The sequence below is a fragment of the Drosophila montana genome, unplaced genomic scaffold, assembly GCF_035044405.1.
Source record: "Drosophila montana isolate Dmon_TW-CO22-7 unplaced genomic scaffold, ASM3504440v1 contig_2127_1, whole genome shotgun sequence".
NCBI lineage: Eukaryota > Metazoa > Arthropoda > Insecta > Diptera > Drosophilidae > Drosophila > Drosophila montana.
Window position 1 is genome coordinate 1,066,971 of NW_026997035.1, and position 15,533 is coordinate 1,082,503.

The 15,533-nt window shown below is 38.5% G+C and overlaps 2 protein-coding genes across 2 annotated transcripts in view; one reads left to right on the forward strand and one right to left on the reverse strand.

Annotated features, from left to right (window-relative positions):
* Window positions 1–15,418, forward strand: part of LOC135427198 (GTPase Era, mitochondrial) — a 48,528-nt gene extending 33,110 nt beyond the window's left edge. The window contains exon 4 of the mRNA XM_064680653.1: window positions 15,275–15,418. The gene's annotated coding sequence lies outside the window, so the exon portion shown is untranslated. The remainder of the gene's footprint in view (window positions 1–15,274) is intronic.
* On the reverse strand, window positions 8,057–9,234 carry LOC135427060 (uncharacterized). The gene has a single exon (XM_064680485.1). The coding sequence runs from the start codon at window positions 9,165–9,167 to the stop codon at window positions 8,181–8,183; it is 987 nt and encodes a 328-aa protein (XP_064536555.1). The 5' UTR covers window positions 9,168–9,234; the 3' UTR covers window positions 8,057–8,180.
* Window positions 15,419–15,533: the final 115 nt, after the last annotated feature.

Consider the following 15,533-nt stretch of genomic DNA (forward strand, 5'->3'; position numbering starts at 1 on the left):
ATAGAAGAGTCTTGACCATTTTTAATTTCGATTCACTTACTTATAAATTTTAATGACATCTACCATTAAAATCATCTCTTTTGATAGTTCGCTACGTGTATTTATTCTTATAAAGCTATTTCAACAAATATTAATAGTTTTTCTTCAAACGTTTTGAAGCTTATACCTAATGCTCTTCACAGATTTTAGGCTATCTTCATTTAGGTTAGGCTTTCTTATTATAATTTCTTATTTTATCTGTTGTATCAATATTTAAAAATAAACAATTTTTTTAAGAATATTTCTTAAGCTTTCATTAAACTTTTATAGATCAACATTTTAATTTTTTCAGAATAATTTGGAAAATGTTATCCTAAATTTTCTACATAGTTATAAAAGTTAATATATCCCATATTCCAGAAATGTGGAAGTAGAAAAATTTCATTTCTCTATCTATCGAACAAAGCGTATTTCATTTGGATATGTTGACTTAGATAAATACTATTAGCTTTTCAGAGCACAGTAGAAGAGTAAAACGTATAATAATTAAATTGTGTTAACAGATTTATTAAAATGTCATCACATGTCATGCTTTGTTTTTGTTACTCAACGTGGAATATTTGCTCGCATATCTGGATAATTCGCTTGAGCAATCATCGAAATTCAATTACAGTTTCCATTTACATACGGCATCAGCCAGTCAGTCCGTGTTCCATATTTCTCTTGTTTCTTTTTTTTTTTAATATTGATATGGCATAAATAGGAAATTAAATAAATGCAAAAAGGTAAACGTGCAGGCTGTCGCAAAGTTGAGCTGAAAGGACTCTAGACCTGGCTAAAGAACTCGTGCGGGCCGTTGCCCAAGCCAAGTCAAATAAGAAAGAGAAAGGTTTTTTTTTGGCAGGCCAAAGATTTAATACACTTATTTGATATTTTTTGGCATGTGTGTGAGTAAAGTGGAGAAGTTCATAATAGCCGAAGGTGCTCAAGATATTTTAAAATATACAAAAGTTTTTATACAAGAACTCGTTCTTCGACAGATTTTTCCTATAGATCCATATGATATAACCATGCAAAATTGTTTATTTTACAAAAAGGGATCTTTGTGTAAGATCTTTATCTTCGAGTGATCGTTTCTATAGCAGATATATGGTATAGAATTCTTATTTTGGCTAGAACAGGCCTATGCAAAGGACGAAAACTGAGAGACTAGTTTGTTGGTTGCCGGACAGACGTATATGGCTTTATCTATACGACTGTTCACATTGATTAAGAATGTATATATATACTTTATGGGGAGCGGAGCTGTCCCCTGCTGTGCTTTAGACTTTACATGGCATATTTATAATACCCTTTAAAAGGGTGTAAGAATCAAAGCCAATGCCTGTGCGTGTTGATGCGAATGAGGATATGAATGTGGATGTGAATAAGGATGTGCATGAGTATGAATATGAGACTCTGCGCATTGACAGGCTGTCAATCGATGACATGCAACATGGCAAATGGAGCTACATGGCAGCCAGGCTATGGCGACTCAATCTGCTGATGTGGATAATGTGCCGGCTACGTGCGTAATTTCAGTGCCCTGATTTGAATCAAAGCAGGTGACTTGACTCCTCTGTGTGTGTGTGTGTGTGCTGACAGGACGTTAAATAGATTCTACTCTAAGATAAGCTAGGGCATGAGTTGCTGTTGAGTCTGTGGTTAATGTCCTGACTGCTTTGGCTTTTGGCTGTGAGTTTTCCTTTTCATTTGTTTAGCTGTGATAAATGAATTTGCCTGCTTGTCCGTCTCATTTCGAACAATTGGTCGCTAATGTCAATGCTGAAGTTGCCAGCAGTTAATTTTGATAGTGTGTTGAGGTTAAAGTTTGCGAAAACATTAATCTTTTATGCACGATATCCATCAATTACAGTAACTTTTTCTAACCTGCCCGCCGCACTCCCCGTCCCGGCGAACAACTTCAGCTCCAATCTATACAACATCATTGACGTCAGGACCCGCTGGATGACTGGTCTCTTTTCGTATAAATAGTTGAGCATCGCTTTTGCCACCTGCATCAACAAAGTAATTTTTTCTACACTGTCCAACACAATTTTCTTTACATAACCCTGACCCCACTCTCTCTCTCTCTCTCTCTGCTCCCTCCTTGTGCTCTCTGCTCCCTCCTTGTGCTGGCTTTCAATTCGCATTGCCCCCTTTTCCTCCTTTAGGTACTTTTTGTGGTTCCTTGAGCCACTTGGCACCACCCAACGAGTTGATGATTAACTTGGCTCATTTATCATAAAATCATTGCCCCAGAACGAGCGATGGGCGTGCCCTGCACCGCCCACTCGCTGACCACAAATGCTATAAATAATGCACTAAAATTGCAAAAGATACAAGAAATATATTCAAAACAAATTTATGCGCAGAACAAGATGTTGTATCTGTATCTTTGTATATGTTATTCAATTTTTTTTCTGCCCTTATACACAACTTGAGCTCATTGTGTGGTCTTTTCTTTTGCCTGTTTTTAATGGTTTGCCCTCTGATTTCATTTATTGGGCCACATTTATCTCTTAGCTTACAAATAAGAAACAAAAAAGCTGCTCATTTGCATAAGCTCTTCGTTTTAATGGGCGCAGTTCAGGACACAATATTGTTAGTCCTAAATATATTTTAATTTCACTGAAGTTTTTTGCAGGTAAGATATATAGTTGGTAAATTACAGAATTATATGTATACGAGCATTGGTGCTCAACATCAAAAGACAAAAATGTACGAGACACACAGAGTTTTCATTTCTATCGTTCCTTAACGCTCAAAAGATGTTTTGAACAATGTCGCACCCAAGCGTGAAATATGCGTGGAATACGGTATAAGTTATATTTTTTCCTGCTTTGGTCACATACTTTTGGTTATATTTATATCAGAAAACTATATATTTTATTAAAATTTTCAAAATTCTGACATATTCTAATGGACAACGTGCTAAAGTTATTTCGGAAAACACAACCCTATCCGAATTTTTAGAAATACGACCTTTTTTTCAAGACATATTTTTAAAACGGCATTTAGATTTGGTAAATCCACCGCCATATTCGGAAAATTAGTGGAAAACTTTTCATAAGAGTAATATTTTTTTCTAGAAACAGGAACTCGTCCTATTAATTTTTTATTTAAACATATCATTTAAAAATATATTTAAAAAATTTTCAAATATTTGTAAACATCCATTTTTCTCTTAAATAATTCTCAAGTTTTTTTACATTTATATTAGCCCTTTGTAGATCATTAAAACGTGGTCTTATTTCTTCATATTCTCTGCCTTTTCTTTAACTGCTTGTGATTAAGTTCCTTTTATTTATGGACTAATGGTCTGTTGACATTGACCGCCAAGCGGATAAGGAAATTTCCTGCAAACTGCAGTCGTCCCACAGAGCTATAGAAATATGTCAAGCCCAGTTGAGCTCATCTTATCTCATCACGTTTGTTCCGTTCAACTTTGTCTATAGTCGGCACGTTGTGGTTAATTCACTTAGAGCTGACCAAAGTTGTTTGTCCCTTCGCCGGAACCTGCTGCGTCCGAGCTGCTTGTTTGTGTGTGTGTGTGTGTGTGTGGCACAAATTGTATTTGGCCTGAATTATGTTGACAATAAAGCTCAGGCTGCTCGTAGTCAAGTCAGGCCCCGCCTCCCGCCCAGCAGCATAGCGTGATTTTGCCAATTAGCCAGCGTGGACTCAAAAATGCTGAACAGCTCTGTATGCTGGCATTCTTTTTGGCCAGCACCCCAGAAACTCAAATCCCTTATCAATTTTGTGTGCCGCACAGCTGGGCAGCGGGGTAGCGGGGGCGGCACACACGAAGCCAAAGTCAAAGCGTGGCGCCACAAACAATGCAGCAGCAATTCCAAATCAGATTTAGAGTCAGGCATTTGTTTGCTTTTTTTTTTTTGCCTTTTCCTACGCTGAACCTATTTATATTGAGTAAAAAGGGTATAATGTGTTTGTGCAAATGTATGTATTGATTTGAAAAGGAATGTTTTTAAAGCTCATCTTAGAGAGTAAATAAGAGCTAGACAGGAAATCTGGTATAAAGCTTATAATATAGCATATAGTATATAAAGAATGGTTCTCTTATTGGTTTTCTACCACTTTTCTGCACAAAATAAGTAGTTGGAGTCTTGTGCTTTGGTTTATACAGAATTTGCCCTGAAAATTTCATTAAGATCGGACAATAAGAACCGAGGTTATGTAAGGTAGTATTTAGCATAGTGTGGGACTTCGGCAAGAAGAACCGCATCATTAGGATCGGACAATAGACACCGAAAGAAGAAGCACAATCGCAACATAAAAATTTGACAATAGACATTTATTATTACTATTATTTAAGGTTATTTATTATTTAAGGTCGTATGCACCATAGTATGGTGCTCAGGAAAGAAGAGCCACATCCAAAGCAAGGAAGCTTGATATCTTGTAGGGTATCTACTAGTCAGGCTTGAACACCGGTACTTCTTTTTTATTTATTTTTTGGTTAAAAGCCCGCGTTGGGGAACAGCACAAGCGACGACACCGAGCAATTTATCGCGAAATTTCAAATTGAAATTCGCTGCATTTTTCAAACAGCCTCCAGCCGCTGACAGATTCCCCGCAAGCAAAAAAGTAGGAAACAAGTACGGAGGGGGGGCGGGGCGTGGCGGGGGAGGGTAGGACCGTAGGCAGCACTGAAATACTCTTGTAAAACAAACTGTAAATCATTGCACCTAGGGGAATAATGTGTCACAGTTAACCAATCTCTAATAAATTTCGGCTTAAGGTAACAACATCAATATGGCATATAAATGGAATAAATTCTGGCAAAACATTGGAATAACATTAGGTTGGAGCAACAATGTGGGGGGTTAAGCGTGTGTCACATTTATTATTAATCATCGTTTTTACTTATTGTTGGAAAATAATATGGTAATGGAAAATAACAATTATGATAATAACATTTTCTTCATTATGATTATTTTTGGAGAATTTTTAAATTAAACTTAAATTAAATATTGATGTTTTAAACTGTTAATGTATATACACATATGTCTTCTGCAATATGTATATATGTATCTGTAATATGGATCATTTTGTGATTCTCAGAATCCAGTTTTATTAACTTTTACAGCGAGATATGATTTTGTAGCTATCGCATCTTTGACACGTTAATACGAAAGTCAATTTTAATATTTTCCACTTCACTTAAAATGTTCACATTATTTTTCATGTTGTTGGCTTTGTATTTGCTTTCCGCTTGGTTGCATTGTTAACAATATTACGATAATACCCTAATGCATACCCTTTGCATGGGGTAGGTCAGGGTGTTCTATGCGTACGTGCATAGATGGAACTGTTTTTTTTGGGAGTTGAAATTTGGCTTGGTTTGTTTTTTTTGGGCTACCCGGCTGGCGGGAATGTGAATTATCCGACCAGAACTTGATTCATGCTGTTGTTTTTGAGGGCTTTAAGCTGCTTTGCAGTTGTTATATAACCAATGCGGACAAATGGGTTTTGTGTCAACAATTTCCATTAAGTGACTAAAAGGTTCAATGGGAACCAAGCAGTGTGCGGCACTCAAAATGTTGCAGTTTATTCAATTAAAATGGCAAATTTAACGCACTATTGCAGCTGGTTTCAGGGAGCGGACGTTGCGTGAATCGATTAGGTTATAAACAATTTTTGGGGGCATAAACAATTCGGTATCTGCGGCTGGCTGCCAATAAAAGCGAAATATTTACACAAAGTTGCGTAGCGCAAAGGCAACAACAAAAAAGCAACCACATGAAATCAATTAAAATATTTGCGAACAGCACGCAGCACATAAAACTTGGTCTAGAAATTGTAGAACTTGAGCGTTAAAAGTAATTGAATGTGACTATAAAAATAGCGCATACGACGCGTGGGCCAAATGCAAAGGGGAATAAAAAACTGATAGGACAGGACGTGCTCGACTTGGCAATATGCTGTATTTAGCTGTCAGTTCCATTTCTCTCTAATCGAAATCGGGTCTATTATCGCTTTTCTATCGCCTTTTTATCCTTCCCCTAATAGAGTGTCGCCTTGAGCTGACTTTTTGTTTGAATATTCTTGTTTTTTCTGCTTGAAGCTGGCTTAAGACTTTTGTGAAACTATTTTGCAATTGCTTTTTAAAGTAACTCTGTCCATCCAACTACGAACTGCTGCAATATGCCCTATCAACAGCTGGCACAGGGTATTGGAAAATGATCAAAATAATTGAAATAAAGTACGTATGCTAAGTGGCGCTTGTTTATCTTGAAAGCCTCGTGAAAACAAACAAACGCCAATTGAAAATGTGCCACTGTACATCAATCGGTCAATTGTACATCAAAAGTGGAATAAAAGTAAAAAATTAATTAAATGTACGTGCAGCGGCAATGCGGCAAAGCATTTGAGTGAATTTTCACAGATTTTCATTTCGTTCATATTACGCAGCAACAACAGCAAATGAAGCAACTGAAGCAATTGCGCTGTAATGGAAACCACTCGGAGGCATTTCAAATATTTGCCAAATAATTAATCACGCCATGCCATGGCCCGGGCACGGAGACGCCTACGTCAGCACCAGTCAGAGGGGGGGGGGGGGAGTGACAGCTACCCCGGCTGCCTGTGCGCCAATTGAAATGCTAATGCCAATGTCTGTTGGCCACTGATAATATGAGCTGCGACGAGTCGCACTTTTGGGGGCACAACCTCCAAAAGTATTTTCCAGATTATGATAAATATACTTTTTTAAATAAAGCCGACAGCTGAACTTGTCTGCACATGATTCGCTGTCTCTGCCTCCCAGCCTTTCTCTCCCCCCCTCTCTCACTCTCTCTCCCACTATCTGATGAAAAATTCTGTTTTTGTATTCCAAGTGAGTAAGCTTTGTTTTTGACAGACAGCACTCGACTGAAGCAGCCTCCATATTTGAGAGTGCCACTCGTAAACTTATTACAGATTGCTCAGATCTCAACAAAAATATTAAATTAAGGTTGCATAAAAGCAAAATTGTACTTGTTCCAAATCTCAAATTCGGTTAGGTTATCTAAGCGCATCCCTTCAAACCTATTATATTCCTATCTTTTCTATGATTATACCCTGAACCCATTAAAAATGGGTAAAAAGGGTATAATGTTATTGTGCAAATGTATGTAACAGGCAGAAGGAAGCATCTCCGACCCCAGAAAGTAAATATATTCTTGATCAGCATCAATAGCTGAGTCGATCTAGACATGTCCTTCTGTCTGTCCGTCTGTCCGTCTGTCCGTCCGTCCGTCCGTCCGTCCGTATGTATGAACGCAAGGATATCAGAACCTATAAGAGCTAGAGACTTGAAATTTTAGCTGTAGGTCCTCCTAATGCCCGCGCAGATCGAGTTTGTTTCCGATATTCGATAACTTGCCCCGTTTCCAAGTAATCGATAAAAATCGATATCGAAATCCTGTTTTTTGAGCAATTTAGGTAAATAATATGAGCTAGTCACCAAACTTGACATGTAGCTTCTAGAATAATATATATATTTATCAAGTATCTATCATTTTATACCTATCGCCTGTTGGTTCAGGGTATCCCCTAGTCGGGAGCTCCCGACTAGAACCTCTTACTTGTTTTTATTTTGTGTATATTTATTTATTAATGGTCGACAAAAATGAATGTTTTCCTGATTATTCAGTACATAACATAATGAAAATTAAATGCTAAGAGCCAAATTAGAATACAAAATTTTCGAATAGCATCACCGACAGATGGAGATGTTTCATTTGCCCGTCCGGCCAGCTATACCCCTTTTCAAATAAAAAAGGTGTTTAAGAATTTACAAAAAATAGGAAAAAATAATGAAATAAGTTATTAATAAAGTAAAGAAATATATACTAGATATATAGAGTGTCAAGTTGATAGGATAAAGAGATATGGATGGGAAATCACCGACCCGGTGGGGGAAAATTTATAGCCTGTCCGGCGAGCTAATCCCCTACTCACCTCAATCAATAAACCAATTAACTCAAACTCACCTTGTTTAATCAATTCTGCCAAACCTCAATTACATAATCTATTTTATATTATTTTGTATATTTAAGTCTGAATCTATTTTACAATTACTTAGATTAATTTTTGTATACACTGAAATTTTCTGTAGGAGTACCTAATTCGGGTTCGAATCGGATTATTAGTTAGGTCTAAGAGCACGCATTATATTTCTCCTCGAAGCAGTCGCATGCACATTCGCCCCGACAGTTGCACATGGGTATGTAGAGGAACTCGCTGTCTTTCCAGAAATCGACCAGCTTCTGGCAGGAGTTCTTCTTGTACTCCTCTTTGAGTTTCTCCAATTCATTTTTCTTGGCGCAGTCACAAAAGTAGTCGGCTTCAAGAATCCTGTCGAGACCGCCGCAGCAGACATCCCGGACCAGCCTGTCAATGGGATTGGCACGTGCGCCGAGACATTTTTTGGGCACCGCCCTCATCTGAATCTTGTGCGTGCGCTTCATGTCCACATCCAGGACAACGGTGGATGTCAGCTGTGGATTGAAGACGCGCTTGCGTCGCGCATCGTCCACATAGATCTCGTAGTGGATAATATTCGTATCGTCATGCAGATACCACTCAATGGACATGCAACTGCTGCTTATCGGCCCCACATGGGTGATGGTTATGGGAAAGCTCTTGGTCGCCGGCGGTGGATACTCTTTGGTGCCATGCAGCCGGTTCTGAATCGTGTCGCGTATAGCTGTGATCGCATTGATGTCCATGAGCAGGCTTTTCAGATGCATTTTCAGCTCCAGCCGCTGCTTGCCCTCCGGCGTTTTCAGAAACGCGGCCTGCCTGAGGGCACGCCTCACGGCGATGCAGTGGCAGCAACAACAATCCTTTGTGTAACGCTCACAGCCATCCGAGAACAGATCCGTCATGGACAGTTTCACCAGGGCGTTCTCACTCGATTCAGCTGGCGTTTTCGGCTCCGGCTCAGGCACAGGAGCAGGCACAGACTCTGGCTCAGGTGCAGACTGAGACTTGCCTGCTGTGCTACCTCTGGGACTTTTGAGCGCACTTTTCGCGGACGCCGTTGATGAGCGCCGGGAAGAGGACTTGGATCCAGACGGGGACCGAGAGCGTAACGGTACACCTGATGCATCCGGCAAAACTATGCTCACCCTCTTAGACATTTTGGAACTTTTACGAAAAGAAAATAACGAATTTTATGCTTGAAATACTAAAAAAAAAAACTGCTCAAATGTTTGAAAATTGTTGTCGACGAATAACTCAAACCAATTTAGAGAAAATAGTTGGTAAATTTAACTAGAATTCGAAATGTTTGCAAAGAGATTTCGTTTTCAACTCTAGCAGAAGTTTAAGAAGTCAGGTAGATTCAGTGTGGGCTTAAAGAGATCCTGAATTATAATTTATAATCTTAATTAAATTAGATTTGAAAGGTGGATTGGATGGCAATCTATGCAGAAGTTGGGCATAAGATAGATCGAAAAATCTTTTTTACATAGAAGCAAAATATTGGGTTTTCAAAAATTTCGATGCTCTATTATAGATATTATGCATATTTAAATATTCCCCAGTATTGATTTATTATTAATTTAAGCTACCAAGTTTCGTGATGAAAGTGTTCTAAGTATTCTCTTAAAGATTATACAAAATTATTACTATTTATCATGAGAAATTCATAATATCAGTATTTGTTCGGCTGAATAATACTCCTGATAACGCAGCACTTACTAGTTCACTCACAAGTTCACATAATGAATTTACTTGCAAGTTCACTTCACAAACTTACTTACAAGTTCATTTACAAGTTCACTTAATGAATTATAGAGAACTTTTTTTATTTTATTCATGCTGAAAAGCTGGCAACACCCACAAAAAAAGTTTTTAAAAACAAAACATTCTCAACGCAAGGTCACAATATTTTTACATTTTTAATTTAGTTTAATGCACAATAAAGGAGTGCGGCGTTGCCAGACGCCTTTAAGTATGTAGTTAAGTTGGCTGCGCCTCATTACTTTCTGCAATTACGTTCAGTTCATATTTGAATCCATAAATTGCTATGCGTGTATGTATTTTCGACTTAAGATTTGTTTTTAGCTCATTTCACTTTCGCTCTTATCGAGCTTTACGACTTGAGCTTTGTGTGTACTCTCGATATATACCATTTTTTTTGGCCGTACTGAAATACAAACAAAACGCGGCATTTCTTGCCAAATCGATGTGCGTACGCAGAGTAATTTGCAATCATCTTCAATCATCTTCAATCATAACGAATGGCAACGCTTTATGACCTGCAATGGATGACCCAGCCGGAGCTTCCGCCTGCTTTGAGTCCGTGTCTATTGTGCCAGCCTGCGCCTTGGCTTGTCTGCCATTGATTCAGCTTCGGGGCCCCGGGGGCAGTAAAGACGTGTAACTTTGTCAATATTTATGTTCACGGCTCGGAGCAAGAGAGGCAAATGGAACGTCATGAAAATTTGCATAATATTTGAGGCAGGCGGCAATTGGGGCAGGGCAGCGGCGCATACGAAATGAGCAGCGACCACCTTTTTTTCTAATTCTCTTTATAAATGGCAAGCATTTTTTCGACTCTAATTAAAATAGCTTTGAACGCGTTGCATAATGAGTGGGCCATTAGTATGAGTTTGACATGGGCTTGGACTTGGAGTTTGGGACTGGTTTGGTTACTTATGAGTTAAAAACAAAAACAAAAAATAATATTCTCAATGTTTCCACTTGCGCTTTTTAGCTGGGCCAAATATTCAGCTTGGCTGCGCAAACGTGGCGTATGATTAACACGCTTGCCACATTACACATACGCCCGGTCGCCTTAGCCGTCTGTTGCTGTGCAGCTTACACGCAAAAACCTGACAGGGAACAAGTGTGAGTGCGTGTGTGCATTAAATTATGTTTGCTTTATGATTTATCTAGCACATACTCATAAGAATGTTGAGCATGTACTGAACGCCATTCCAACAATATGTTTTATCCGCCTTTGTCTGCGCTTAGTCCCCAGTCTTAAGCGGGGCCCGCACTGCCGTAGGCACCGCGGGGCGCTCTGACAACGGGGTGCCTGGCAGCCAGTCAGTCAGGCAGGCAGGCAGCCAGGCAGTCAGGCATTTTAATAGACTTTCCCTCTGACAAATGTAATTGCGTTCAAAAAGCAGCCGCCGGTTGCTATCTGAGCTCAGCGCAGGCAGCAAAAGTCGACCCATACTTCAAGACATAACAGGCTTTAATCATAAATAAATACGCGTGGATATAACGATGGCAGCCGCAAAACAAACCCAAATAGAATAAAAAATTGTCACGCGAATGACGCGAACGTCAGCTACGTTGAGAAAATTATATATGAACAGCTTCTGGAATGCTTTTTTCTATGCTTAAATGCTGAGAAAGATTCCAATATTATTCGTTGTTTTTTAACTGTTTTTGAAGAGTATCGAAATTTCTTTATATATTGCTTGAGCAGATTTTTGTATACTATTAAAACATTATATTATATATTATTATTTTATTATTGTATTACATAATAAATATTCGACATTTTTTTTTTTGCAAAATTCATTTTGTGAACTTTTTATTTCCATCAATTTGTTTTGCTTAAAAATTGAAGGACTATTTGAAGTGAATATTATTTTTGATTTAAGTAAAACTATTTATGAGTGTATTTTAAAGATACTTTAAATAGTTTTTATCTAACATTTAAAGCACATTTTTGTGCACAATATTTCATAGAGGACGCGAATTAGAACACATTCAAAGATTAATACTGAACTCTAGATATGACTGTCCCCATAAATAATAATAATTTTCTGTCCGGCACTCACATTACTTGAATTGACTTTCGTCCGTAGCTCGTTTGTCCGAATCGCTTTAATATTTTGCACTGATTAAATTTCGCTCAGCAGCATATTTAAAACTTTTAAAAAGCAATACTCCTGTCGCCTAGCAGGTCGTTCCCCGTGGCAACTTGCTGAAATTGTTTAAAAATGCAATTAAATTGATTGAGGTCAACAGGCGCTGAGTACCTAAGCCGCGGGGCTAGTCCCATAAGTTAAATTATTTTTCTTTAATAATATTATTTTTGTTGTTTATTTTTTTCATTTTACTTTGACAGTTATATTAAAGTGCGTGCCACTTGAGCTTTTGTTTGGCATTCGTTGTTTTCCTCTTGCTGGAAAATTGATGTGTTTCTGGTATTTTCCTCAAACTTATCTCGTCGCCTCTGCTGACGCCTGTTGTGCCGCACTTTCAGCTGTTTGACTTCAGACATTTAGCTTTTGTCCTGCCGCAGCTACTTCCGTTCTGGCTGTCGCTTCCGTTTGTCTATCAGCGGATGGCCGCAGGAAGTTGGCGCCTCATTCAAAACTTTGTGCCATCGAGAGACAGGTTTAAGGCAGAGCGCAAAAGAATCGACAGGCATATTTCACAAGTTTTAAGGATCTTGTCTAATTGCCTAACGCCCGAAGCGGCCAATAAAACTTGGAGCAATACAGCAGCAGAAGTAGGTAAAAACTTTAAGTTCGCTCGCTGTCTAAATGCGAAGTATAATTAATATTGCGGAAGCTTTACACTCAGCTCGTTTTTGCCGGAAGTCACATTTCACATTTCACATCTCTCCCAGCAGAGCACACAACACACATAAAATACATACTGGTGTTGGGCTGTCGACACTTGGGCCAGCATATTGCCCATTGGCAATGCGTGGGTTACGAGCTCGTAGTCTCCTATTTACTGACCCGAGCCGGGACGGTGCCACAGCTAATTGCACTTAAATTTCTGTGTGCTTGACTCCTTTATGTAGTTGCCACAAATGTTATGAATGTGGGTCGTTCAAGTGCCGTGTCAATTGACTGAAAACTCTATCGTCAGGCGTTGTTGGCCACATGGCGCCCAACGTAGGAAGCACATAAAATGACAATAAGTTTTTACGACCGCCGGCTGAAAGAAACACATATACTATTAAATTTTATAAATCTTTTCAGATTCAGTAATTTTTATCAGAGCCCAAACCGATATAGGTCCAAAAAGGGCTGCATAAGATATGTGAGACAATGCGTGGTTCAATAAATAAATAGAACACCAAAATGCAATGAATTATATAGATATTAAATATGTAATTTATGGCATACGAAAATGGTGAGAAATCTTGGTGCATATGGCGCCCAACGTGCCGCACATAAAATACCAAAACCATTTTATGACTTTAAGCTAGAAGCAGCGCACATGCTGTTAAACTCTTTTATGTGCTTTGCTCAGAAACTGTGATTTTTTACTAGAATTTAAAAGGCTTTTGCTTTTGTCAGATTTTGATGCCAGAGAATTCAAGACCATGCTAGAAATTTAATAGCTTAATTTTGTACATATGATATTAGGTTACCAATTACATTAATTTCTCAATCTTCTGAAGGCTATGATCCAGCGTAAATCTGAATGTTTTTTATTTCAAATTTGCTCAAGCAGCCGCCCTTCAGCTGGTTTGTCTCTCTCTGCTGCTGGTCTCTGCTTTGTTGAATCTTTCAATTACTTGTGGAACGAATCGTAGCAGTCCGACGTCCACTTGCCATGCACAGCTCAATAATTTCAAGAAGCCGTCCAATAAATACTTGATTTTATGGCAAACAAATGCAAGGCCCATCAAATGCTCTAGGCACACCTGACCGCATAGTTGAGCACCTGACCCGGGTAACCCACAAGGCCTCTCGAGTACCATATAAGTGGGCACTGAAATTACGCGTACTTTAAGGTAAAGCTGCTTACAGATAGCCAGAGAGTAGCTATAAATAGCTAAATGGCCCCAAAAAGATTTTGTTCGATTTGCCAACAATTTGCTCGACCCTCTTAGCCAATGAATAAATAACACGCATAGGAAGCGTGGACCGCAAAGAAAAGCCGCAGTTAGCTCGAAATCAATAGCGGCAAAATAAGTGACGCCTCGAAACAATCTAATATTGAATTGAAATTGAAACGGCATAAGGCAAACGAACGCCCACACACACAGCCAGACACAGCCAGACCCATTCAGACACATATCCGATTCCAGATCTAACACAGATGCGTTGCGGCTGCGATTGCTGTTGGAATAAGGACGACTGATTGCGATTTGAAAGTCTTTGAATTTGCCCGAATGAATTCGTATTAGCTCCCAAAGCGTTTCACAGCTCTCCCCCATCGCACTGCCCCACAGCATTGCCAGCTGCTTCACTATGTCTGTACGCACTGTATCTCCGTCTTACTGCAAGAACTTAAAAAAAAATAATAACAAAAGAATGTCAATACACGGAATACTGATTAAATGAATCCCATGCACCAACTGAGCAAAAGCCAGGGCTCAAAGTGAACCATATGACGCTTCGGTTGCACAAAGGACGAAAAAAATGTCCGTATTGCAATCTTAAATTGCATTTGGCATGTGGGTATGCAAATTTTTGCGGAAGAGATCACTTGAAGAAGTTTAGCTTATGAATTCTTATAAGCAAGAGCTTAGCTATGTGTTTCCCTACAGTGTTTCCCTACAACAGCTTGTACAGCTTGTACCAATTCATAAAACACAGATTGATTTTGCTAGGATAAATTAAACTTTGCATAGTTTTCGCTTATAATTCGCAAGCGGTTCAAGCGTGAACCTACAACAGCTTGTACAGCTTGTACCAATTCATAAAACACAGATTGATTTTGCTAGGATAAATTAAACTTTGCATAGTTTTCGCTTATAATTCGCAAGCGGTTCAAGCGTGAACCTGTTCATGATCATGCTCACAGATCTTTAACAAGCGAGAGCAAAATAATGTAAATTTTGAAATGGGTAATCATTTTTAGAACTCGAAACTCTATAATCGTATAAGCTGAAATTCAACATGCACGTTTTTCCAGAAATTATAAAATATATATTTCAAAGGAATACTAATATACACAAATTTAGCACAAATTAAATTTATGCATTGCTTTTACCCTTATATTTTTTATATATATTTCATTGCTTTGATTCGATATTTTTTTTTTAAATTTTATGAAGGACTTTAAACATTTTGAATAAAACGGGTGCAACAAAGTTGTTTTCGTATCTCTTTTAATGAACACGTATTAAATGAACAACAAAATGTGACAGGCATAAAATGAATATAAACCGCAGCGTAATTAAGCTATATATAAAATGTTATATGTTACACATACGCAGTGTTGTTTTCTCTTGCACAGAAAGCAGCTTAAATCATTTTACTACAACGACTTAAACAACTATTTACTTTCGGTTTTTCGCTTTCTCTCTCCGCAGCATGGCAGCAACTGGCGCCAGTCAAAGGGCAAAGCCACACACAGCAACAGCAACAGCAACAACAACAACAACAACAACAGCAACTGCAACAACAACAAAGACAGCAAATGTGGTCACAGCTAAAACAAAATGTGCAAAATAAAACACGCAACTGTGGCAGCATCACGACTAACAACAACCACTCTACTAAAAACCTAAATGCCATAAACTGAATACCCCTTGGCAAAAAGTGCAAAACTTGAACCAAAAAAGGCCAAAA

Coding starts and splice junctions, on each gene's coding strand:
- LOC135427060 (XM_064680485.1), bottom strand. CDS start 9,167: ATGTCTAAGAGGGTGAGCATAGTTTTGCCGGATGCATCAGGTGTACCG.